A 26,849-nucleotide genomic window follows, 5' to 3' on the forward strand; every position below is an offset into this window, starting at 1 on the left:
CATTGCCTCATCTCCACTTTCAGCCCATCGATGTGAACCTTGAGTCATTTCTATGGAGGACGTTCAGTGTGTGACAGTTTGCTGCTACGACGTTGTACTGAAGCAGAGCAGTGAATTTGATCCACATGCAGCTTGTGTTCCAGTACGTAGACGTGTTCGTCGCTGAGTTAACTGGCGAAGCTGCTGCAGTGGGCCTGTGGAGGATGGGGGGGGGGTGACACGGTCGACAGCAGGGCACTGCAGCACAGACGCACACATGAAAGAGGGGAAGTGACAAAAGCAAAAGAATGTCTTATTTATTTAATTCAATGGATCTTCAAAACACTGGAGAGGCGAGCATGACGGAGCAGCTTATTGGATTTGCTGCACACTATCTCCCTCGCTCGCCCGCTCGCTCTCGCACTCCCTCGCCGTCTGCAGCTGTTTGCTCGGCGCCAACGCGGGTGCGGCCATAACTCCGTGGACGCGGTCCCCGGGCTCCGTCCACGTCCGCGTCCGCGTTGAGCCATAAATCACAGCTCCGACACGCTCTCATCAGGCCAGAATCATGCCACATTACCATATGTGCTCTCTCTCCCCCGGAGCCATTTCCATCTGCTGAGGCGCGGGAACAAATGTAAACACGCAGCGAGCTATGCACAGGCAAATACACATTATATGACATACACGCGCACACAGTGATGCTCTCGCTGGCTGATTTCGGCGCCCGGCGTCCGTCGGGGTCTCCTGCCTGGCTCTGTGTGTACTCAGCCCCTCTCTGCTGGGTTCTGTGGCACTTCCTCTTTCTCCCAACTGTTTATTTTTCCCCGTATAATTTGCTCTGGTTTTCAGTGTCGACCAACTTCCTCCACTCACTCGCCTCGTGGCCTCCTTCTCCACCTCCTCCCAGCCTCTGAGCGCCGGCCACAGGCGTGAGAAGGTTCCAGCTCACTGAGCAGAAACCCTGCAGTCCTCCTCCTTCTCCTCTCTTCATGAACCGCCCCCATCTTCCTCTCCTCTCTTCATCCTTCTGTTGTGGTGCCAGTAACGGAGAGAGGAGAAGGGAGCAAATGGAGAGACAGACTGAATGGAACACAAAATACTGAAAGTTCAAGCTTGGCTTCCAAAGATGGCGCCTCCTCTGTCTCTTCCAAATGGGTTTTTGGTGGATTTTATGCAACGCTGCACTCAGCTGATGACGAGTTAATGAAATAGAGACTAACAGACAGGTTACATTAGTCCTAAACCTCCTATTAGCAACAAGTGTAAGCGCAAGGATTTCGTTGTAGCAGTGTTGAATGGCATCATCTACAGGCAACAAATTAGAGGCTGCCGTGTTGATGTTTACTCCACCTGAAGCCAAGAAGCGTTCAATGAGCGATTGAACGTGGCTCAAACCTACGAAAACTCGTCGTAGTTCGACGAGCTCAACTCAAATTTACCACAAAGCAGCTGTTTATAATCCTGGTAGAAACCCTTGGCCAACGTGGAGAGTCCAATAATAAATAATAATAATAATAATAATAATAATAATAATAATAATAATAATAATAATAATAATAATAATAATAATAATAATAATAATAATAAACTGATTACAAAACCGCTGAGGTTTATTTGCAGCCAAGTGGTTGGCTGCAAATAACTACAAATAACTAAGAACAACTGGACCAGAATTCCCATCAGCCACCACAGTCTGTGTTTACCGCCAATTAGTGTATGTTAGCATGTTTAAATGGTGACGTTAGCATTTAGCTAAGGCGCCACTGTGCATCTCACTTGTGTTGCTGCTTCTCTTGTGGAGTAAAGCTCATAATCATAATGATTAAATAATATAACATTGTCAACGTCAACAGTTTTTATTCTATGTTTCTATCTCAGACTTCTCTAATCCAATGTGTTTGGCAATAAAAATGAATAGTATGAACATATTTTTGTCCCCATCGCTCCTGAACCCCCCCCCCCCCCCCCCCCACCCCTTCTCCATCTCACTCGTCTCCATTCTGCCCCTCTCTCATTTCACATCGTCCATTCTTTCCTAATCTCTCCTTCTGCCACCATAGTCTTTCTCTCCTCTTTCATCCCCCCTTTTTCCTCCCTTCTCACCTCCTGCGCTGTCACTCCTCCTGCCTCCTTTTCTCCATCCTACCTCCCTCCTGTCTCTCGCCAGAGGTGAAGCTCTGTACTTCTTTTCCTGAAGTCATTTCTATGTTAATCAGTCTCCTTGTGAGATAACGCAGGCAGCAAGGGTCTGGACACCCTTTCTGTGCCAGTGAGGCCTGTGTGTGTGTGTGTGTGTGTGTGTGTGTGTGTGTGTGTGTGTGTGTGTGTGTGTGTGTGTGTGTGTGTGTGTGTGTGTGTGTGTGTGTGTGTGTGTGTGTGTGTGTGTGTGTGAGACTCAAAAAGACAAACTCACGCTGGCATAACGAGTGAGAAGGATGACGGGGCCTGTCACTTTCTTGATCTGTGATCATTCTCCCTCTCTGGCTACTGGAAACCCTTCATTCATCAAATTACACAACAAATGAATGAAAAGTTAACCTGTAAAAATGTACCCGTCTCCATTGAGGAGGACGTGTCTTCAGTTCGCTGCTGTTCACATGCGCTTTAAAACAGTCAGAGCCACTTCGCCGCCTGCGGCGCACACTCAACTCACCAACGTACACATGTTCAAGTGTGCACGAGGAGCAGTGTGAACACCGACAGCACGGCTAAACACACACGCGCACGCACGCACGCACGACGGTGCGTTAAGTGAACTGAGAAGCTCAACCCGCCTTGCGAGGAAGCTTTGCTGGAGTGGAATCATTAAAAGCGGTCCGTGGCTCTTTAAGTGGCGTATCTGCTTCTCTCCCGGGCGCGATTCTTCATGCATCGCTTGCCGATCTCTCTCTCTCTCTCTCTCTCTCTCTCTCTCTCTCTCTCTCTCTCTCTCTCTTTCTAACCAACTCATCTGCTTGGCGCAGGAAGAGAAGAAGAAAGCAAAGAGGCAACCGGAGCTAAGCCTGGATTCAGTACCGAGCACAGCGCCTCAGCCTCACATTCAGCACCACGGACAGCTCCACGGGCGCGGCCCAAACCTACAATTTCAAGACTTTGAACGCTGTTCAACGCGAGTCGGAATGATGCGTTGACAGAGTCTGAACAGCTGCTGTTGCGTTTTCTACTCCGACACTAAAAACGCGTAGCCTGTTGTACTGCGAGAAGAGGAGGCCGTCCATTTAGCGGAACTCTAAACACGCTCCTCTGCCTGAACTGCGGCTCCCGGTGCTTATACCGACGGCTCTAGGGAGGCGGTGGGCGGGGGATGCGAGAGCGGCGCTCGTGATTAGCTCCTGGAGGGCGCTGATATCCACCAACCCAATCCTAGGGGAGCGGCGCGGCCTCGGGCGGAGTTTGGGGAGACGCGCGGTTAGTTTTAGTTTGTGTTGGTTGGACCGAGAGGAGGAGGAGGAGGAGGAAGAGGCGACGGATGTCATTTTTTTCCCATTTGTACCAACGGGCACGTTTCTCGGGTGTAACTGTCCTCCAGCGAGCGTCTGATCGGCTGGTTTTATTCCCGGCAACGAGAGCGCGCAGAGACCGTGGTTCTGCGTGACACATTTGAGGAATCCCGTTTTATTTTGGAACCCGTTTAACTGCGCGTCCCTGCGATGCGGCTGTAACCTTTGTTACAGCGCTCTGTACCGGGGATCAACAAGAAACATGTCAGTAAGTCAGCAGCTGGAGCGGCGGCCAGCCTTTCGCCCCTCGTCGTAGCGGCCGCGGGGCTTCATTCATGCGTGCGTCCATTCTGTAATTTAGCGGGAAACCGACACAGCGCCGCCTCTTATTCTGATTCTGGGGAGAGATCGAAGGAGGAGAATCTCCGCCGGGCGACGCATCCAGCGGTGAGTCAGGGGCTCTGCGCGTGACGGCTCGCTGGTGGAGCCGCCGCTAAAAACGCTCGCGCTTCAAGTAGGCTGCGCGTGTCCACCGGGCAGTAACGCAAACTGAGCCGGCTTTTTTGCTGATGTTTTAAAGATGGAGTCTTCCTCGGCAGACGCCGGCTGTTAAACGGGTCAAAGGGGGCTCTGCTGGGAAACAAACGAGCTGCAGAAGTTGAGGGTATAGACGGAAAGGTGAGAAGGAATCGAGGAGGGAGAGACGGAAGGAACACTCCGGTTACCGGCAGCTCGCGCCGCGCGTCACCGGGACGAGCGGACGGGATCAAGGGGACGGAGCGGCGGACCGCGCTCCGACTGACCGAGGGCAGCGCTGGGCAGCGGGCACCGCCGGTGGCGGTTCAACCGACCGCGCGCACGCGCCGCGCGCGTGTACGAGGGTGGTGGTGGTGGTGGTAGAAACCGGTTTTTCACGCGCGAGAAGGTGACGTGCCGCCCTCCCACCTTCCCGCCCTTCGCGAGCCGCTGGTCAACGGACGAGGCGGCCAACTTCGCCTTCGCTGCACACTTTCCAAAAAATATCCACCTTTTGGCCCGTTTTTTTTTTTTTGCATTTTTCGAGTGCCTGTTTGTTGAACTCATCCCTGACACCAAGTCTCGCGGGACAGAAGGCAAATTAAAGCGTGCCCCTTAAAGAGGCGGGGGAGACAGATCAAGGCACATAGGGGTCGCCTATATGAAGATGCTGATGTGTGACCGCGGCGTCCAGATGCTCGTGACAACGGTGGGCGCGTTCGCCGCCTTCAGCCTCATGACCATCGCCGTCGGCACCGACTACTGGCTGTACTCGCGCGGGGTCTGCCGCGTGAAGAGCAGCGGCGACAACGACACGAGCCGCAAGAACGAGGAGGTGATGACGCACTCCGGCCTCTGGCGAACCTGCTGTCTGGAAGGTACGTGATCAGTCTGAGTGCGCGTGTGCCTCTGCCTTCGGAGCTGCCTGGGCGTGTGTGTGCGCGCGCGCGCGCGTTTGTTTAACCGTCTCTCCCTGCATGTGCCACTCTTACCAGGGTTCTTGCCGGTGCGCGCGCACACATACATGACTTATGGTGGATTTTAGCGTCAAACGGCAGAGGAGCCCGTTGTGCTCAGCGCGTGCGTCTGTGACCGCATCCCATCGCCGTAACTCACGTCTTAAAGTACCCTTCCTCTACCCCCCCCCCCCCCCCTCTCCCCCGCTGCTGAGCCAAGGAGCTCCTCGACTCTTGTTTGGTTTGCCGTCACGCTGCACAGCTTAAGGTACAAACAAAGCACCGACAGGCACAAACACGGGCGGCTGCCGCTGCTTTTAGCCAGGCAGCAGCACCCAACCAGCACCTGCAGCTCAGGCTGTCACTGGGACTCACACAGCATCCGTGGGAATTTGTTCCTGTGAAATTGTCTTGTTTTTAGAGTAAGGGGCTCACAGGGTGGTGCTGGGATCCATCGTGCATCCACCACAGCTTAAAAACACTCCAAAATCAAATTCCAATCACATTTATCCCATATTTATCCCAGGATTTAATATTGAGAATCTTTGGGACGATGTCTTTTGGACAGAGTCTCCAGCATCATGAAGGTCTCTAACAGCCAGAGACCAACGTTGTCATCTACCTGTAGCTTCAGTGCTGCTTTACTGTGGCTTTGGCTTTGCTACCAGGTGAAATACTGGAGCCTCTGCGAACAAATCCAAAGGAACTCATTGCATTTCAGCCTTTATCGATGACTGGCTCCTCTCATCTAGGTTCCTGATCGGTAGCAGCTGTTCATGCTCACTGCAACATGACCGTTACAAGCTGAAGTCAAGTGGTTTGCAAGGGGACTCTCCTCCATCAGCTGTTTGAAGGTGTGGTTCACAGCGGGTGGTGGAGCCATGCTGGAGTGTATTGATGCGTTATTGAAGGCACACTCCCATTTACATACACACACGCACACACACATACACAAACACACACACACATGCAAATGTGGGGCTCGCTGAGTGTGCACGTACCTGTACGTGCATGCGGCTAAAGTTCTCTTACGGTATCTCTTTTCTCATTCTGCCCATCTTATGCCCACTTCACTTATTCCTGGGTCCCTGGTGGTCACAGCTTTATAATTCATAAAGGCCTCAAACTGACAGGAAATGGATGTGGCTGAACAGTGAGCGTGTGGCAGAGAGTCAGTGAATGAGAGGTGGTGGAGAAACATTACATATGCATAGAAAGAATGTATAAGCTGGTCATGCAACCTGTCCGTAGCGGCGTTTCACAGCGATTGCAGTTTTTTGCACTCACATTTGATTAAAATCTGATAAAAAAAATTTTAAGATTGAGCTGAATATATTTGGACCACATTTAAAAATTCCCCGGACTGTTGTTGACCCCTGGGCCTGTAGTTTGTGTAATCAGGTTGGGATTTCTTCCACGAGGTTCATGTTACAGAAGTGTGTCAGTTTCCCAATGTGATAAATGAGCATGAGTCAGGAAATAAGTAGAGACAAAAAGCATGAGGGGGGGTTTAAAGCATGAATGAGAAGAGACAAGAGCGTGTATGAATGAAACATGGGAGCAAGGTGGAGCGAAGCAGTGATGGATGAGCTGAGCGTGGCCTCGCTTTCAGGTGAATCCCGGGGGAGCGTTTGACCCCATCTGAGATCTAAATGATCGCATCGTAATGGAGAGAAGGAGGATGGCTTTAAGCAGATATAAGGGACAGGACGAGTGGCCGGGGAGGAGATGATGAGGACGGAGCCAGGTGAGCGCGGGGAATGAAGGACAGCGCGAAGAAGGAGGTCACAGCGCAGAGCACTATGCATTAATTAAATATGGGCTGTTTGACTGGGTCTGAGATAAAACCGATGGGCTGACAGAGAGGGGCCAAAGTAAAGACAGAGGGGACGGGACGGGGGCGAGGGAGAGGATGGCTAATAGATATAAGGACCAGGGGTTGTCTGAAAGATCCCCTGGGAATTAAACAAAGAAACAGGCAGGTAGGACAAGAGGATAAGGATCGCGAGAGCGTGTCCAGCAAATGGTCCCTGGAGAAGGAAGGATGAGGGGGACGTGGGTTTTATACTAGATGATATGTTTTCATTCTGTGAGTCACATATAATTTCCATTTTAGTGTCTAATGTGGCCGTAGCTATAGCCGGTTAGCTTAGCTTAGCTTAGCTTAAAATGCAGGAAAAGAGGAAACCATTGCACAATTCGTCCAAGAATTAAAGAGTATTTGAGGGAAAAAAGGGTTAAAATAAATTAGTCAGTGGAACAGAGATATATGCAAGAGAATGAAAGGGGAAATGGGCATTGGCGGGTTTGAGGAATAACAGAGGGAAAAGGGAAAGAGGAGAGAAGTGGAGGAGAGGTGAGCAACCGAGCAGAACCTGTCTCGTTCTCTTTCATCAGCCATCACCGTGGAAACTAGCCTCTTCCTCTTCCTCCCGCTCCCTCTATTCCTCCATCCCATCTTCTCTCTCCTTGGCCTGGAAAGAGGTAATCAGAGCGAGCGAGCGAGCGAGGTAGCGGCAGCGCAGGAGAGCGAGTGGAAGAGGCGCACTCCCCCACAATGAGATGTCAGAGGCGCTCTGAGGAAACAAGCGGCCAATTTGCTCCGCTTTTCTTGCTTCCTTCCTTTCCCCTCACACGTTTGCCGCCTCCTCCCTGCGCTTTTGTGAGAGTCCTGGTTCCCAGTAGACGTACCCCACTTGCTTTGTTATCCTTTGACCCTTCATACCTCTCAGCTTTTAGCCTTTGGCTGAGTTCGTGTGACCTGTTGTGTCATACAGTATAGTATACTATAAGTGAAAGTGTGTGTGTGTGTGTGTGTGTGTGTGTGTGTGTGTGTGTGTGTGTGTGTGTGTGTGTGTGTGTGTGTGTGTGTGTGTGTGTGTGTGTGTGTGTGTGTGTGTGTGTGTGGATCAAGGACAAACAGCTGGCATCTCATGACCAGCTTGTCACATTCATGGGGACATCTGGGCACAGAGTTGTTTGTGTTTGTCTCCTTTTTAACCTTGTTTTGAGGCACTGTGTTTTTTTTTTATTAGAATATGTTTAACATGCAAACCACAGAACTACTCGTCTATGACTAATGCAAAGTTTTTCCACATTTTAGTGATACTTGCCCTGAATTGAGTAGTTTTAAAACAGGTGAGGGGACAGAAAGTAGGAGGTGGACTGAGGTTAAATAAAAAAAGTGGCTTTTTCTCGTTAAAGACGTTTTGGCCTGTATGTCGTCTGACAATCAGGGTTCAGAAGAGCAGGGAATCCCCAAAGTATATCCAGTGCATATATATATACACACTCTATTCTCACCCTCCGCGGGTGGTCTCATCCACTTTCCAAGCTCGGGTCCTCTACCAGAGGCCAGGGAGCTTGAGGGTTCTGCGCAGTATCTTTGCTGTTCCTAGGACTGCACTTTTCTGGACTGAGATTTCGGATGTTTTTCCAGGGATCTGTCGTAGCCTCTCCTCCAGTTTGGGGGTCACAGCCCCTAGTGCTCCGATCACCACAGGCACCACTGTGGCCTTCACCTTCCAAGCCTTCTCCAGTTCTTCTCTGAGCCCTTGGTATTTCTCTAGTTTCTCATGTTCCTTTTTCCTGATGTTGCCATCGCTTGGTATTGCCACATCCACCACTACGGCTTTTCTCTGCTCTTTATCCACCACCACAATGTCTGGTTGGTTCGCCATTACCATTCTGTCAGTCTGGATCTGGAAGTCCCACAGGATCTTGGCTCGCTCGTTCTCTACCACCTTGGGAGGTGTTTCCCACTTTGACCTTGGGGTTTCCAGTCCATACTCCGCGCAGATGTTCCTGTATACTATGCCAGCCACTTGGTTATGGCGTTCCATGTATGCTTTGCCTGCCAGCATCTTACACCCTGCAGTTATGTGCTGGACCGTCTCTGGGGCCTCTTTGCACAGTCTACACCTTGGGTCTTGTCTGGTGTGGTAGATCTGGGCCTCTATGGCTCTGGTGCTCAGGGCCTGCTCCTGTGCAGCCAGGATGAGTGCCTCTGTGCTGTCCTTCAGCCCAGCCCTTTCAAGCCATTGGTAGGATTTGTTGAGATCAGCCACTTCAGTTATGTTCCGGTGGTACATCCCGTGCAAGGGCTTGTCCTCCCATGATGGTCCCTCTTCCAGCATCTCATCCTCTGTTCTCCACTGCCTGAGACATTCACTCAGCACGTCATCTGTCGGGGCCTTATCCTTGATGTACTTATGGATCTTGGATGTTTCATCCTGGATAGTGGCTCTCACGCTCACTAGTCCTCGGCCTCCTTCCTTGCGGCTAGCGTACAGTCTCAGGGTGCTGGATTTGGGGTGGAACCCTCCATGCATGGTGAGGAGCTTTCGTGTCTTAACATCTGTGGTCTGTATCTCTTCCTTTGGCCACCTTATTATTCCCGCAGGGTATCTGATCACTGGCAGAGCGTAGCTGTTTATTGCCCGGGATTTGTTCTTGCCATTGAGCTGGCTTCTTAGGACTTGCCTTACTCGTTGGAGGTATTTGGCTGTTGCCGCATTCCTTGTTGCCTGTTCAAGGTTGCCGTTTGCCTGTGGTATTCCAAGGTACTTGTAATTGTCCTCAATGTCTGCTATTGTTCCTTCTGGGAGTGAGACCCCTTCTGTGTGGATTACCTTGCCTCTCTTTGTCACCATCCTCCCACATTTCTCGAGTCCGAATGACATCCCGATGTCCGAGCTGTAGATCCTGGTGGTGTGGATCAGCGAGTCGATGTCTCGCTCACTCTTGGCGTACAGCTTGATGTCATCCATGTAGAGGAGGTGACTTATGGTGGCCCCGTTCCGGAGTCGGTATCCATAGCCAGTCTTGTTTATTATTTGGCTGAGGGGGTTCAGACCTATGCAGGTCTATATATATATATATATATATATATATATGAGCTGGATAGCTCAATCGGTAAAGTCGCAAGACTTGTATACGGGTGGTCCCCGGTTCGAATCCCCCGTTAGGGCGCAAGACTTGTATACGGGTGGTCCCCGGTTCGAATCCCCGTTAGGGCGCATAGGCATCCAGTGTGGGTCCTTGGGCAAGACCCTTCAAGCTACCGCCTACCTCATATCATGAGAGACAATGAACCACATGAGATACCGGCTCAGATGTCGCCCGGTCTAACAAGGTCTGCGTCAGGTGTTGGGGAACCAGAGCACCTTGGCGAGAAGTGGGCTACTGGAACAAGAAAGAAATGGCTGAGATGCGAGAACAGAGAACTGTTGGAATGCTACTACTCAAGTAACCCTAGTCAGAGGGGTTACATGCAAAGAATGTGCGGTGAATGGGAACGGAGAAACCCACATTCAAGACTGACGGCGAAGCAACTAGTAGCTCAGTGTTCCAACATCCACAAACGGCAACTGCTATCACAACTTGAGATCGACGAGGTACAACACAAATGCTACGGCAAGGGGGAGCCAGGACGCCAGGTCAGAGGGGAGGTTTCACCATCTCCCCAACCGGAAATTGGGTACGAAGCCCCAATAAGCACAGATACGCTGAGCGAGGCAGCAACTGACCTGAAAGATAAGATCATGGCGAGATTGAACAGGCAACCCCGAACCCCACTACAACGGCTAAGTGAAGTACCATCAGAAAGTCTCATGGAAGATGTGAATGCAGCATTGAGAGCGATCCCTACCACAACAATCACAGAAACCAATGAGCTGATATACGCTTCAGCATCAGTGATCCTAGAGGTGCTTGGCTATAAGAGCAACCATGGGAGCCATGAGAAACAATACCCACCATGGAAACGAAGGTTGGAGGCAAAAATCAAGGCAGCTCGGAGGGAAGTGAGCCAAATGACAGAGGCCCAGAGAGGTGCAATGAAAAGACCAATGCCTAAGAGGTACAGCCAGATGACCATACGTGAAGCACTCGAAACTGCCAAGCAAAGGCTACAAGCCTTGGCCAGCCGCCTAAAGAGATACACCAGAGATAACGAAGCCAGACGAATAAACCGGCTGTTCGCAACACAACCTGCGAAAGTGTACTCTCAATGGCAGGGTAATAACAACAGAGCAGACCCACCAAGGCTGGAAACTGAACAGTACTGGAAAGGCATATGGGAAAGGGAGGCATCACACAACAGTGATGCACAGTGGCTGGTGGATCTGAGGGAAGACCACAGCAACCTCCCTGAACAGAATCCAGTGACTATCACAGTGGCAGACATCCAACATAGAGTCTCAGGTATGAAAAACTGGACAGCACCTGGCCCTGACATGATCCACGCCTACTGGCTAAAGAAGCTCACTGCAACCCATGAGCGCCTGGCAGCACAAATGAACCAGCTGCTAAGGGATGGGACTCACCCTGAATGGCTGACCGAAGGGCGAACGATCCTGATAATGAAGGATCCCTCAAAGGGTACAGTCCCATCCAACTACCGGCCAATAACCTGTCTCTCCACAACATGGAAGCTCATGTCAGGCATCATCGCAGCTAAGATAAGTGGGCACATGAGTCAATACATGAGCGAAGCACAGAAGGGCATTGGTAAGGACACCAGAGGAGCCAAACACCAACTCCTGGTAGACAGAACAGTCGCCCAAGACTGCAGAATGCGACACACCAACCTGTGCACAGCCTGGATCGACTACAAGAAAGCCTATGACTCAATGCCACACACATGGATCACTGAATGCTTGGAGCTGTACAACATCAACAGAACTCTAAGGGCCTTCATTGCAAACTCGATGAGGTTGTGGAAAACCACCCTTGAAGCCAATGGGAAGCCACTTGCCCAAGTATCCATCAAATGTGGCATATACCAAGGAGATGCACTGTCCCCACTGCTGTTCTGCATAGGTCTGAACCCCCTCAGCCAAATAATAAACAAGACTGGCTATGGATACCGACTCCGGAACGGGGCCACCATAAGTCACCTCCTCTACATGGATGACATCAAGCTGTACGCCAAGAGTGAGCGAGACATCGACTCGCTGATCCACACCACCAGGATCTACAGCTCGGACATCGGGATGTCATTCGGACTCAAGAAATGTGGGAGGATGGTGACAAAGAGAGGCAAGGTAATCCACACAGAAGGGGTCTCACTCCCAGAAGGAACAATAGCAGACATTGAGGACAATTACAAGTACCTTGGAATACCACAGGCAAACGGCAACCTTGAACAGGCAACAAGGAATGTGGCAACAGCCAAATACCTCCAACGAGTAAGGCAAGTCCTAAGAAGCCAGCTCAATGGCAAGAACAAATCCCGGGCAATAAACAGCTACGCTCTGCCAGTGATCAGATACCCTGCTGGAATAATAAGGTGGCCAAAGGAAGAGATACAGACCACAGATGTTAAGACACGAAAGCTCCTCACCATGCATGGAGGGTTCCACCCCAAATCCAGCACCCTGAGACTGTACGCTAGCCGGAAGGAAGGAGGCCGAGGACTAGTGAGCGTGAGAGCCACTATCCGGGATGAAACATCCAAGATCCATAAGTACATCAAGGATAAGGCCCCGACAGATGACGTGCTGAGTGAATGTCTCAGGCAGTGGAGAACAGAGGATGAGATGCTGGAAGAGGGACCATCATGGGAGGACAAGCCCTTGCACGGGATGTACCACCGGAACATAACTGAAGTGGCTGATCTCAACAAATCCTACCAATGGCTTGAAAGGGCTGGGCTGAAGGACAGCACAGAGGCACTCATCCTGGCTGCACAGGAGCAGGCCCTGAGCACCAGAGCCATAGAGGCCCAGATCTACCGCACCAGACAAGACCCAAGGTGTAGACTGTGCAAAGAGGCCCCAGAGACGGTCCAGCACATAACTGCAGGGTGTAAGATGCTGGCAGGCAAAGCATACATGGAACGCCATAACCAAGTGGCTGGCATAGTATACAGGAACATCTGCGCGGAGTATGGACTGGAAACCCCAAGGTCAAAGTGGGAAACACCTCCCAAGGTGGTAGAGAACGAGCGAGCCAAGATCCTGTGGGACTTCCAGATCCAGACTGACAGAATGGTAATGGCGAACCAACCAGACATTGTGGTGGTGGATAAAGAGCAGAGGAAAGCCGTAGTGGTGGATGTGGCAATACCAAGCGATGGCAACATCAGGAAAAAGGAACATGAGAAACTAGAGAAATACCAAGGGCTCAGAGAAGAACTGGAGAAGGCTTGGAAGGTGAAGGCCACAGTGGTGCCTGTGGTGATCGGAGCACTAGGGGCTGTGACCCCCAAACTGGAGGAGTGGCTACGACAGATCCCTGGAAAAACATCCGAAATCTCAGTCCAGAAAAGTGCAGTCCTAGGAACAGCAAGGATACTGCGCAGAACCCTCAAGCTCCCTGGCCTCTGGTAGAGGACCCGAGCTTGGAAAGTGGATGAGACCACCCGCGGAGGGTGAGAATAGAGTGTGTGTGTGTGTGTATATATATATATATATATGATAGCAGCAGCACAGAACGCCCAGGGGAGAAAATGCGTGGAGCACATGACACATGGACTAAAGCATCCAGACACACACAAGCAGACGATCGTGGACACGCCGCATTCACTTCCCCGTTCGCGGCGTCCCATAATGCTCTGCTGCGACCGCGGTTGCTGCCGCCCTCGGGCCACGTTGACCTTTGTGAGGCAAATGTGTCCTGAAAGATGCTCCCTGTGCGTGGTCAAAAGTAGTTCATGTTTACATTCACGCTGTTGTGTGTTTGCGTGTGTGCGCTTTAATTAGCCTGAAACAGTGGAAGGAAGGAAGTTTGTCAGATATTTGTAGAGCAAATGTTTAAATGTAAAGGAAACAGGTGTGTGAGGTTAAGTGTAGTTGTCCAGTACCTTGAGTGTGTTTTGGGTCACAAACACTGACTTATAATAGATGACTGTATGAATCTTCAGCAGGCTCAGTCGTGTCTTGATTCAGATCATTTATGTTTTAGGTAAAGGAGCTGTTTAGAAGCGGTTCAGTGAAGAGACCGGAACCAGCGTGTGGGCTTTGCCTCAGGCAGGTGTTCAGTACTTTCACTCTGGGTGGATTTGTTTCTATAGAGGATGAAAGTCTTTAAAAAGGTCAATAGACACCAGACCTGCAGGGAACGCTTAGCACTGGAAGGAACGCTTCCTCCACAGCTGCCGGTGCCGAGACGTGGGTCGTCGTGAGCCGCGTGGTTCAGGCTGGAAGCGTTCATCACAGTTGTTTCTGTTTTCATGCATTAAGGTTAAATATCCTGGATCTCATTTTTATAATAAGGCTTATAAACCTCTGTGTATTCTTACATTCTAGTGGGACGTAAGGAAAAAAGGATGCTGAGTCCAGTTTCACATCACGCTCATCGCTTTGCTGATATTTGGTTGATTCGGGCCGTGATGCTCCTCAGATCTGAATGGCTCCGTATAAATGCATGCGTTGAAGCAGCGGGTGGTGTAAAACGTTACAGCTACAGCTTAATACGCCATTAAAACTGTTCCAAACACATCAGTGGGGAACGGTGTGACCCGCTCCGTCGCTGCAGTGACCACGGGCGCTGCAGTTTATTTTAATTAAGCCGCACATACGCCGCTCTGCTTCCGGCTGAAAGAAACGAATGAATCCTCAGCTGACAGAAACAAAGCAAACGTCTCTGTGTGATGCGACGCCTGCTTAAAGATTCACGTTGTTGGTCTTTCACAGAACGTGGGCTTTGCTGCCAGGTTTGGTGCGAACGGAAGCCGGGGGCAGAGATCGGACCTGAAGGCGCCTCACAAACGCATGCGCCTCCATTTGACACTCGGTTGCTTTATTAAATCCATGCAAACGTCTTTTCGCCTCCCCCAGTCAGAGGTTAGCCGCTATCCGTGCTCACATGAGTTGGATGAATCAATTTGAGCGATTTTCTGAGTGTGGGTACTGGAAGCAACCTCTTCATATGCAAATAAGCAATTAGCTGGAGTCGTTCATTTGTTGAGCGCCAGCCTCTGTACTCCCGTTCCTCTCTAATTCTCCCGTGCCGTTTTACCACCAAGCCGCTTTCAAGCAGAACTTCCTCTTTTCATCCTCCTTCCTCCTTCATCTCCCTTTCTCTCCTCTTCCCCTTCATCCCCTCTCTCCCCGCCCCCCGTGGTGTTGACCATGTGTGAATGGGCCTGAATGGCGCCGCTCGGCGTGCACACGTACAGTGGGCTCGCGCTCGGAGGCACGCTTCCACGTGCACTTAGGGACGTGTGTGTGTGTGTGTGTGTGTGTGTGTGTGTGTGTGTGTGTGTGTGTGGAGGACCTGCACAAAGGAGGATGAGTCACTCAGCCTGACACTCTGAGACTGCAGCCTAGTCAATACACACACACACATTCAAACACATCAAGTGACATACACTGATAGAAACAGTCCACAGGAAGCGCTTACTTGCATGCGTGATTGATGGTGTTCATGCATCAGTGTAATGAGCTGGTGTGTGTCTGTATTTAACACTTGTGTGTGCGCTGGGTGTGATAAGGCTTTTCATTAGTGTTCCCCTCTCCCAGCCTGAAGGCTGCAGCTCTGCCCCATCATCTGTCATCTCTCGCCCTCTCGCCCCGTCTCCCGTCTCTGTTTCCCTGCCTTCGTCTCTGCTTCTGTGTTTTCTCATCTAGCTCAACGTGAACGTTCTCTCCTCAGGTTTAGGATCTGATGCACCGCTTACCTATGTGCAGCGTTATGTGTCTGACTTCCTGTGTTTCTCCTCCACAGGAACGTTCAGAGGAGTCTGTAAGAAGATAGACCACTTTCCAGAAGATGCCGATTATGAAGCCGATGCTGCTGAATACCTCCTCCGTAAGTCTGACCTGAACTCTCCATCATTTTAAATCGAAGGCCCTCCTTACGTCCAGTTTAAGCGTTCCTAGAAGTTCCCCTCATCCGCTGTCTGTGATGCCTCTGTGTCCTTCAAAACGTGCTTGGACCTACACTAGTTATGATGTGACACTTAAGAGACTATTTTTACAGGACTAAAAGGCTCTAAGAGATGTAATCGCATTGCATCATGGGTAGTGAGAGTAGTATTTAATTTAGCCATAAAATTGCTAAGATTACAGCTGAAGAAACATGGTAACAAATGCTGTGGTTTGGTCAGAAGCGACATCAGGAGACTAATTAGGAAATGAAACAGACACAATAAAAGGAGAACGCGCTTGTTATTCCTTGATACATGTGGCGCACGCAGGACGCATCTCTAAGGAAAGGAGCTTGTTTACTGGAGGAGGCTCTGCCGCGTAGCACAGAGTGTGGATGGGCAGAGTGAGAAAACAGCAGCAACACGCGCGCGTGCGCACACACACACACACACACACACACACACACACACACACACACACACACACACACACACACACACACACACACACAAAGGCTTCAGCCTGCGCTTCTATACTGCTGCTCCATTGAACACAGAGTAACATCCCCAGAGGCAGCCAATTAGATCACAGGCCTCAGAGCCGGCCGGCCAATGGGGAGTGGGGACCTAGTGACCGGCATTTCATACAGCCCTGGGGTGTGGGCCACGTGGGCGGGGCCTGCGTGCCGAGCGCGCCACGCCACTGGTCAGCGCCGCTGTCCGTCAGGCTGGATCTGCTGGTACATGTGAATATGTTTCTGAGCATATCTAAAGAAGGCCACGCTCCGTTCCGCAAGCTGTTTGCAGTGTGTTGCACACATATGGGCGTCTCGCGAACGCGCCGCTCCGACCGCAGCCCCGCTCTCATGTTCATTATTTCTGCCATGCATATGTTCCAGCGCCGCTCACCATCTGTTGGTCCTCGTCCGTCTCTTGCCTCTGCCTCCATCTTCCATCTCTTACTCCCGCTCGGTCTCACAAGGCTCGAACGCTTTAACATGTACTGGACTCAGGCCCAGTCAAGCATGGAGCAGCACGTTGGCCTGGTGTGTGTGTGTGTGTGTGTGTGTGTGTGTGTGTGTGTGTGTGTGTGTGTGTGTGTGTGTGTGTGTGTGTGTGTGTGTGTGTGTGTGTGTGTGTGGAGTGACACATTTTGTGTTTTAGCTCTGTGGGTTTGAAGCGAGACTGTGACGATGAGATTAAATCGATGACTTTCAGCTTCAAGAGCATTTAAGGATATTCCTCCATAACCTTCCTGCTCCTTTAATACTGGGCTTCCAAAACCAATATGATTTTCTCACCTGATTTTGAACGGGTGTAGGTGCTGTCCGTGCCTCCAGCATCTTCCCCATCATGAGCGTGGGCCTGCTGTTCATGGGGGGGCTCTGTGTGGCTGCCAGTGAGTTCTACCGGAGCCGGCACAACGTCATCCTCAGCGCCGGCATCTTCTTCGTCTCTGCAGGTAAATGTGTGTTCATGGTCCCGTGTGTCAATCAGCCCACAACAACGTGTGCAGTATATGAGTCTATGCATGAGCGACAACAGGTGGAGGAAAATCCAGACTCAACTTCCTGGTATATGTCTGATCTCAAGCTATTGGAACAATTTGAAGTAAATATAATGGCTGAAGCAGCCAAATTGCATGCACGCGTGTTTGTCAGTGTGCACTGTACCACAGAGCGTCTTTAAACAGAGAAACGCTCCAATATTTGCGTAAGAAGCCCGTTAAGCCTCCACCGCACACAGTGGAGCCGGCGCGAGGAGCCGGTGTGAGCACAGCGGCAGATTAATCAATCAGCCGGCGCTCTGTGATGCTGCTGTAGCGCAGGGTGATAATGTGAGAGCGTAAACACACACACACACACACGCAGTCTGAGTCATGGATGACACTCAGCCCCATAAACACGCACGCACTCGTGATGTAACCCCTGACACAGACGCCTGTAATTACCCGGGACGCGCATGGGACCATTGGGTTTCGTCGTGAATTTATGAGGCCAAATTGGTAATTATTTACCACAATAGTGTGGCGCTGATTCTAGTTAATTACAGCTGGCTAATTGTCCTCGTTCCGTGCGTTCCACCACACTGCGTGAGCACTGTATTCTGGACTAATGATCCCAGCTGTGTGAAATGACTCTCTCCAACGTTTCTATCAAGTTCCACTTCCTCACACACACCCCTCACTTTACTTATTCATTTTATTTTGTCCTTTAACCTTTCTGCTGTTTCTTGGCTTTTTTCCCACTAAATCACCCGGTCTCATATAATTGTTCTCTCTTCTCCTTCCTTCTTTTCCAGGCCTCAGTAACATTATTGGAATTATTGTCTACATCTCAGCTAATTCCGGTGACCCGGGTCAGAGCGACAGCAAGAAGTCCTACTCCTACGGCTGGTCCTTCTACTTCGGCGCCCTTTCCTTCATAATGGCGGAAATGGTGGGCGTCCTGGCCGTGCACATGTTCATCGAGAAGCACCGCAAGCTGCGGGCCAAGTCCCGCACCGAGCTCATCAAGAAGTCCGCCTTCAGCCGCATCCCGTCCTACCGCTACCGCTTCCGGCGCCGCTCCAGCGTGCGCTCGTCCGAGGCCCCCAGCCGCGACGCCTCGCCGCTGGGGAAGGGCGGCTACACGGGGCCGGCCGCCTCCGAGATGCCCATGTACACGCTGAACCCGCGGGAGGCGGGCAGCGCCGGCACCAAGGCGGGCCTGGGCGGCCTGCTCAACTCCGAGATGGATTTCCTGCAGAGCAGCACGCTCACCAAGGACTACAGCAAGGACCCCAACCGCAGGACCACGCCCGTCTGAGAGGTGCCGGGCGCCGCCTGCAGATGCGGCCCCTCGGAGGGTTAGCGATGGGGGAGAGTTGAGGGGGAGCACAAGCGAAAGCAGGGGACACAGGGTGACGGGTGGGACGGGACCTGGTAAACTTTGACTGTGAACTGTGAACTTTTAGCCTTTGAACTTTGAATCCTGAGACCTGTGAAGGTTCCGTGTGTGTAGCAGGGTGGGTCGCTCCCAACTCCACTCTACCACACACCACTGTAGTTATATCTGTAACTCCTATACATGAAGGCACTTGCAATTTAGGTTCATGACATGGATTCATGTCCATTAATTGAACATTTTTCCTTTTTTTAATGGTGGTAACAAAAAACCTTAGGAAAAAGCTTAAAGCATATCGTTTACTGTTTGGGGCAGCCGGTCCCATGAAAATGACAAATAATGTGAACTAATGGAGAAGAGGGACGAGGTGACAGACTCTGATCTTTGACCTTTTGACCTCTATCCAGAATCGGATGAGTGCAGGGTACGGCCTTAGAGGATTCCTTTTAAAGTGGAGTTGACACCTCAGGATGGAGATCGAGTCATTTTCACTTCAGCGAAACTCAATGTATAAATTAAAGAAGCAGTTTGAGCATTTAATCATATTTTTATACATCCTGTACATATGCTCTTTCATATTTATTCATATTATTTAAGTGCGTTCACGTCATCAGTGACTGAACTGAAGCTGACTCGAGCTCATGCCTGGTAACAGTTAGCTCCCTGTCTCTGATCCCAGGTCAGTTTGAGGCTAGACAGTGGGTCTGGATGCGCTGACTCTAGATCAGCTGCTATTGGGGAAAAGATGTGACTAAACTAAACTGACAAATCTCTTATATATGGTAACATTAGATCATTGGTGCTTCCCAGTCACACTTTTCTTTTATTTAGCTTTATTTAAACCTAAAGAGATCATTAGATCCTTGTGTTCCATCTGTCTGCCTTCACGTGTCACCTTTCACCTCCCCCATTTTCTGTGCAGCCCCATAACTCGCCTTACCTCCACCTTCTGCACCCCCCCCCCCCCCCCCCCCTCCTCGTCCTTTTCTCGCTTGGACTTCGGTCCCGTCTTCTGCTGGTGTCACTCGTAGACTAGAGACGGAGGGTTGTGGTTCAGGGCACTGTGGAGCTGAGACCTCTGAGCTGTGATTATGCTTTAAAGCAGAGCAAAAAATACATGAAACCCTTAGATTGCCCACTACCTCTTGGCGAATCTCTCTCCGATTAATTTGACATAAAGGCAGATTTTAATTGCCAGACACAGAGAAACTGTCCCCTGCAGCTTGAAGTCTCTTCCTGGGGTGGATCTTTTGAGGACGACTATTTATGGGGCGTGCGATTTACAGTTGGAACGGTGCGGCTGCATTATTCAGAGCGTTTGTGCTCCATTCTTCCTGCTGTCACTCACAGCCTCTCCTCCCTTTTAATCTCGCTTACACGCACACGCCAAACAGGCCCGAACGCGCCACTCACGCATCTCCGGCAGCTGACGCGCTCCTTCGTGCGCGCGGCTCCCTTCGATCGGCGCGACAGCGAACCGGCGGGGAGAGAATTCAAGCGGCTGATAGAACGTTCACAGCATTTCCCTCCAACTTATTCCATGAGTAACAAGTGGATGTGAAGGAGTGGAGGAAGAAAATCCATTTTATTTCCCCTCTTTACCTCCCTGAGCCACCATTGCACTGTTTTGTATAAACTAAACATGAAGCGACACGGAGCTGTTACAGTCGCACTACGACTTTGACAGTTATTACCCTGACAATAAAAGATGTTTTAAAGCTCAGTCCCACTGTTTAATTTATGACGCTGCTGCGTTATCTCCTGTCTTTTATGCCATAAAGGGAGCTTAAAGGGACAAACGTGCAGCACCACAGTCTTTCTCTTGCTGTACTTCGCATGTAAATATTAATTTTGCAAGCTAACTACAACATCAGCAGTTGTCATGGGCTGTGAAAGGAAAAGGGAAAAAAAACTTCACCAGGCAAGGGCTTTTAATTTTTAAGGACAGGATCACACAAGGGCTTTTTATGCTCAGTGCTGCAGAGACGTGCTTTTGAGTGGGCAGGTTTGTGGGAGCAACCGCTTTAAAAACCAGCTGCATCGCTAACTATCGCTATAACACGCTACATGTAAAAGAGCAGCAGAGCCAGATAAAAGGCACTCGCTTCATTTTTATTCTTATTAGGCCATGTTGGCTACAATTAGCTTTTAGCTGCTTTTGGGCTAACTTAGATTAGACTGTGTCTTTCAGAATAATTAGAGATAAAGAATGTTGCCTTAAGCAGAAGTAGGCGACGATTTTAATTAGGAATTATTTGAGTTAGCTTCAGAATCAAACATAATCTTGTTGATATTACTCGGTGCCAAATAGTAATCCAGATGTTTCCTGTATACCATGACCTCCAGGTTAGCTTTAGAGCCTAGGTTTGTACTTTTGGATAAGAGATTTCCAGAAGACTCGCCTGTCGTAGCAATGTAGCGCAGCCCAACAGGGGCCCCTGGGATCCTGAGGGTCTGCCAGGGGCCAAAGTTAAGAACTGCCATCCATGAGCCATGTCAGCATTGATCTTTCAAAGCATGCATGCCATATCCATCCGCTTCCAGTGCTCACATTCGCTTTATCTCTAATCGAGTCTCAAACTGCACCCTGATCTCTGAACCCCGAAGGGAAACCAGAGCGGTGTTCAGGCCCGTGAGCCTGTGCTGTGTTTAATGACGTTTACTCCAACAGAGCACAGGGTGCTTTTTCAGACCACACCTCTGTCTATCTCTTTGTACCGCCATACAGCTTTGATACAACAGCACTCTATCAACAAAAATAATTGTATTATTAGTAAAAAAATTATTCTTAAGGTGCCACTGTGACAAACTCTGTCACGTATTATAGTTATCAATGTATTAATGGGGGGGGGGGGGGGTTTGACTGACAGGAGCAGAGTTGGGGAGGAGGGTTGTAGTCTTTGTAATATTATATTATTCTATTCTAGTTTCATTTTCTATTTTGATGTGGTTTGTGAGATTGTGTTGTCTTGATCACATTTTAAGCCTCAGACAGCGGAGAGGAAGAGCTCGGACGATCTCTGATGGACGTTATTCTCACCTCGCTGGTGCCAGAGTAACAGTTTGTCAGTGAGACTCTCAACACTGGAAAGACGAGGCACACGGCACATTCACAGTGCGGCTACTAAACTTGCTGAGGACCTTGTACAACTGGAGACCAGGCCAACGGTAACGTAATGAGACAATCCGATGCTCCAAAGAAGGTGTTGGCCAAAGGTCACGGAAACATGCTAATTAGCTTGGCGCTAACTGTTGCTAAGCAGCAATTGTTGCTCTTGGGAAGAAATTAATTTGTTTAAAATTAAACAAATGCTGATTTGATATTTGGATGTTGAGTAACAGCAACTTCCTGGTAACCAAGTGTCGAAACAGCATTATTCAGGAAAGTATTGTGTGCGATACTGGTCCTCAGAAGGGCATGAGCTTAAAGCAGCCCACAGGATTAGCTTCCCGTGGTGAGGTAGGAGCGTGTCTGTGATGGTCAGGAAAACCTCGAGTGTCTCTGGAGCAAAGCGACAAACTGTTGGCGTCCATCCATCATCAGACGGACGGACGGACGGACGCCGCGCCGATCAGACAGACGACCGGAGAACTGTCCGAGAGCTCTGAGACGAACACATGCTACACTTTGCACTTGCTACCAACACACACTATCACATACAAGGTCACGGTGTGAGGACGGCTCACGGGTGGAGTTTAGTGCCTGCATGTTTGTGTGTGCTGATATTCACGTGTGTGCTGATATTCACGTGTGTGTGTTTGTTTGTGTGCGTGCGTGCAGTTACTGAGACCCACGCACCCAGTGCCTGCCTGCCCTGCCTTCAGACAGCTCCCATATCAGCCATGGGGCTTCCTGTGTGACCTCTGCATTCCCACAGCCTTTAATGGTTGCACTGGGATCAGTTTTAGAGCTAACTGCCCTGATCATTCCTCAGCAGACGCAGCCATACAAACTGCAAGGACTGTTTGGGTTTTGGTTGAGACTTTTTGACTTTTATTTTGAAGGTGTGGCTGGACTGTTGTTTCCTTTTTTTTCGTCCGCGCCTGCTGTTAGGATTCGACTTGTCTTCTCACCATGTTGTCTGATGTAGCATTGGCAGAGGGGGCTCAGCGGGATAGAAAATGATCTATCAAGTCCCTAATGACAGCTGGTCTGGAATCAGCACAACCCGGTGTTCCTTGCTGTTCCTCTTGTTGTAAAACTTCTGGAAGAATGGAAACCTCCCTGATGTTGGCGCTTCGTACGTGGGCACGTCTGCGCGGCAGCATGTGTTATCTCAGATAACGCCAAAGGTCGACCCGCTGCTAATTAAATTCCAAGCGCCTGTTGTTGAGCCAGGCGATATAGAGAGAGATCCTAGGCAGGTAAATTGCAGGTTTTCAACACAGGCTCCCTGATGAAAATAGCAGTAATGATTTGCAGGATTGTTCTGGCCAGGGTGCCTATTAAGCCCCGCTCACCGCTTTCTCCCTCCGCTCGGACACGTTTCTGTTTAAGCCTTTGTGCGTCGTCCATGCAGGATCTCAGCAGAGTGATAAAAATATCAGCTTTGTGTGGTTTCGCTCCAAGCTCCACATTAACATGGTGTTGTTTACATGAAGAACATATCGGAGGCTGACATGGTTGACTGGCCAAGGTTGAAAGGCTTAAAATGGAAAATGTTTTTTTTTTTTTTTTTTTGCGTGGCTTCGGGGGTTTTGCATTGCGTCAATTTATGCTCTTGCATAAATTGCTCATGGGAAGCAGAGCAGGTCACGCTAAAGGTTTATTCATCCCAAACAAATGGCTCCTTCCTGCAAAGATGATCTCATTGGAAAAAGCCATGTCCCAAACTGTCTAAAATTCCAATCGCTTCCAAGCGTGACGTGATTCCATCAGCAGTCACTACTGGAGAAGACCCTCTGTTTGGATTGGACCCCGCTGGGGATTTGACGACCAGTCCAGGTTTAAACAAACGGGTGGATTGCAGTGAAAACAGCATTTGGTTCAGCACCATCATGTGGTCAAATCCTGACTTTGGCTGACGACACTCCCCTCAGGCTCAGCTGTGTTTAGCATTTAACACTCATCGTGTACTTGTGGTTTGCTCCAAGTCCAGCCTTGAAGCCTTGAAACGTGGCTGGAGACTCTTTTCTAAAACGTCAAGTTAATGGCTGTAACCTGTCTTTGCCCATTTCAGACCTGAGGACTGTTAGAAAACAAACACCAGAGCACAAACTCAGGAGAAGACATAAACATATGTATTTCAGGCTTTTGTTGGTTTATTGATTCAGGTTTTTATGTGTGTGGGAAGATGCAGCAGTCATTGACCACATAAACTAAGCAGAAGGCAAAGCAAAGTATTATATTATTGTGTGTTCATCATATGTGTAGCAATGGCCTGGCGAGCAGCAGATGTGTGTGTCTTTCAGGGAGTTCACCTTGCAGGCGTTGTAGCAGTTAGTTCGGAGCTGAAAGCACTCCCCGAAATGAGGAGACGAGCGTGTGTGTGTGAAGTCGAAGCTGAAGCTGAAAACCGAAAGCCTGCACGTGTGTGTTTAACATCCTGCTCCACACATCTGAGCCCCATCATGACTCCACACACATGCACACACACACACACACACACGCACGCACACACACACACACACACATGCATGCAGAAATATGCTGGTTCTCACAGACACACTGACTGTTTGACATTAACTGACGCGTGCGCACACACAATTACTATTACTATTACACACACACACACACACACACAAACACACACACACACACACACACACACTTATAGCTGCCAGACAATTTCACTGTATTCTTTTTAATGTAAACCTCCAACTAACAGCGGTCTGACACGGACACATGCTGTGAATAAAAGCACACTTTTAATTACATGATATAAATATGATTATGTATTATCTAGAGAGAAGGAATATTATATACAGTATAACAAATTAGCAAATAAAAAGTCACCTTTTGAAAGTGCCTGACGTTCATTTTGTATCTGGTGTGTGAATGAATGTGACTCGCTCTTATTTGCTGCACTTTGAACATCATCAACTTGTGAGGACACTATTGTTATAATACGTCATAGGCTCCAACTCTTTATCAACAAGATTATCGTGTCTAAGATGTAAGAAAGACAATGAGTCAACACACTTTGAGTCTGATGCTCTTCAGAGATATTAACGCATCTAATCTGTTTGCGACACCATCAGAACTTAGCTCATATGAGAACAGGTCCACAGCACGCACACGCACACGCACAGACGCAGGAGATGCGAATCAGCTGTGCTGCGTCAGGTGGTCTGATTTAGAGAGCGCCTCGTCTTATCTCCACAGATGTCGGAGGGAAAGAGGGCAGGAGGAAGATGAGAGAGGGGCGACGCAGAGGAAGTTAATGAGGAGGCTGAGGCCAGGTGTGTGTGTGTGTGTGTGTGTGTGTGTGTGTGTGTGTGTGTGTGTGTGTGTGTGTGTGTGTGTGTGTGTGTGTGTGTGCGCCTAAGGGATACGGGTCTAAAACAGATCCGCTGCGTGTTTTCACATTGCATTCAAACAGATTGCTCTGTTTTGTTTCAGTTGTTACATGTCGTCAGTAGAAAATTCGCCCCAGCGACAGTCGGAGTGTGAGGGATGCGGCGCTGCGAGCTGAAATCCACCCGATGAATATTCATGGCTGTGACGTCACCGCTGGAGCTCCGCGCTGCCGTCATAGGGATTAGCGCGGGTGACGGGATTACGGGTCAGTCTCCGGGACCGCTGCGCTGGATCCGGCGGCCGCTCCGCTCCGCTTCCGCGCCTCCGAGCCGCTTTCCCTGCGTGTCGTCATCTGCCGCTCGTCTCTTCTGCGGCACTGAGACGACGCGAGCGTCACGCGCGTTACTCTGCGACGGTTTTCCCTTTTAAAACCCCTCCCTCCCGTTGAGCGGCGCGGCGCTGTGGTAATTGCTTTCTTCAGCTCTGTTGACTTAATAAGAGAGAATGGTCCTTTATGCTAATAGTGCATAGAAGAGTGTTTCCCACCGGGAACCCCACGTCCTGTTATTGCATCTCATCCATATGCTCTGCAGGCTACAGAACCGTGTGGATCAGCTGGTACATGGTTAGAACCCAGGCCCGGGCCGGAACCAGTGCCCTGCGAGTTCTCAGGAAACAGAGCGACGCACGCTGCACAAACGCAGCAGCCGCGTGTGCGTTTGTGCCACTACAACCATCTGTAGCGTGAACAAAAACAGCCCCGGAGCTGTGAACGCTGCTCCAGCAGAGACAAGGAGCTGAGGGGGGGGGGGTGATACGATGAGGAAATGCTTCTTATTTCTATCAGTGTCTTTGATACTACAATATAAATGCTGATAAATTCTCCCTTTTAAAGAATATTCCATCTCACGCACCAACTCACACACTTGAAGCTGAGCACTGTTTCTCGACGTCACTGAACGCATCACATCACGGAGCGGCGAACGTCGGTTTAACGGCAGCAGCTGCTCCCCTTTCATCCCCACCGCTCCCACAACGCCTGCGCTGAGCCGGGGGAGATAGGGCAAATCCCCCCTGTGAGCCGAGAGACGGCGACGGAGCGGACGGAGGACCCACACGCCCTCCTCCTCCTCCTCCTCCTCCTCCTCACGTCCATGTTCGCCCACATGTTTGTGCTGATGATGTCACAGCATCGGAGAGACGGCTCCCGCTTCCTGTGATCTTTCCCCTCCTGCCCCCCCCCCCCCCCCCCCCCCCCCCCCTAAACTGGACTCCTTCCCCCATGAGCTCACATTTACTCCTGCAGCGGCTGTTAATGTCAGGACGCGGGTCGGCGCCGCGCAGAGGAGTAGTTTGACATTTTAGGACATATTTTTCATGCTGAGAATTAGATGAGAAAATCAATATTCCCCCCCCTGCTGCATGGTGGGTTCCAAGCAACAGGCGGGAGACGGTAAAGACTGAAAAGCAACTATGCAGACGAACAAGATGATAATTATGAACAAACCCATCATTTCGATGACCGTTGTGGGGTTTTCTGAAAACCCAGATGATCTAATGTGACACAGCCAGAACAGATCCGATTTGACTCTTCTCCACCGCAGGGGAAGGAAAATCATTATTTCTAACGCGGGTCTAATGCGTCCGTTTCTCCCGTGAAGACGTGGCGACTGTGAAGGCCACAGCAGAACGATTCGAGCGGTTTTCACAGTGGTCACAGCGTCCAGCGACGCCCTCGTGGATCGGGTCAATGTGAGCATCACCCACAGCACGTCTGCACTGATCTGACTCTGACTC

At 50.1% G+C, this 26,849-nt stretch overlaps 1 protein-coding gene across 1 annotated transcript; it reads left to right on the forward strand.

Moving 5' to 3' along the window:
• The first annotated feature begins 2,906 nt into the window (after positions 1-2,906).
• Positions 2,907-21,115, forward strand: cacng3b (calcium channel, voltage-dependent, gamma subunit 3b). The gene is made up of 4 exons (XM_029159755.3): positions 2,907-4,816; positions 15,566-15,649; positions 17,029-17,169; positions 18,009-21,115. The coding sequence occupies exons 1-4, from the start codon at positions 4,600-4,602 to the stop codon at positions 18,512-18,514; spliced, it is 948 nt and encodes a 315-aa protein (XP_029015588.1). The 5' UTR covers positions 2,907-4,599; the 3' UTR covers positions 18,515-21,115.
• The last annotated feature ends 5,734 nt before the right edge of the window (positions 21,116-26,849 follow it).

Source organism: Betta splendens, chromosome 8, assembly GCF_900634795.4.
Source record: "Betta splendens chromosome 8, fBetSpl5.4, whole genome shotgun sequence".
Classification (NCBI taxonomy): domain Eukaryota; kingdom Metazoa; phylum Chordata; class Actinopteri; order Anabantiformes; family Osphronemidae; genus Betta; species Betta splendens.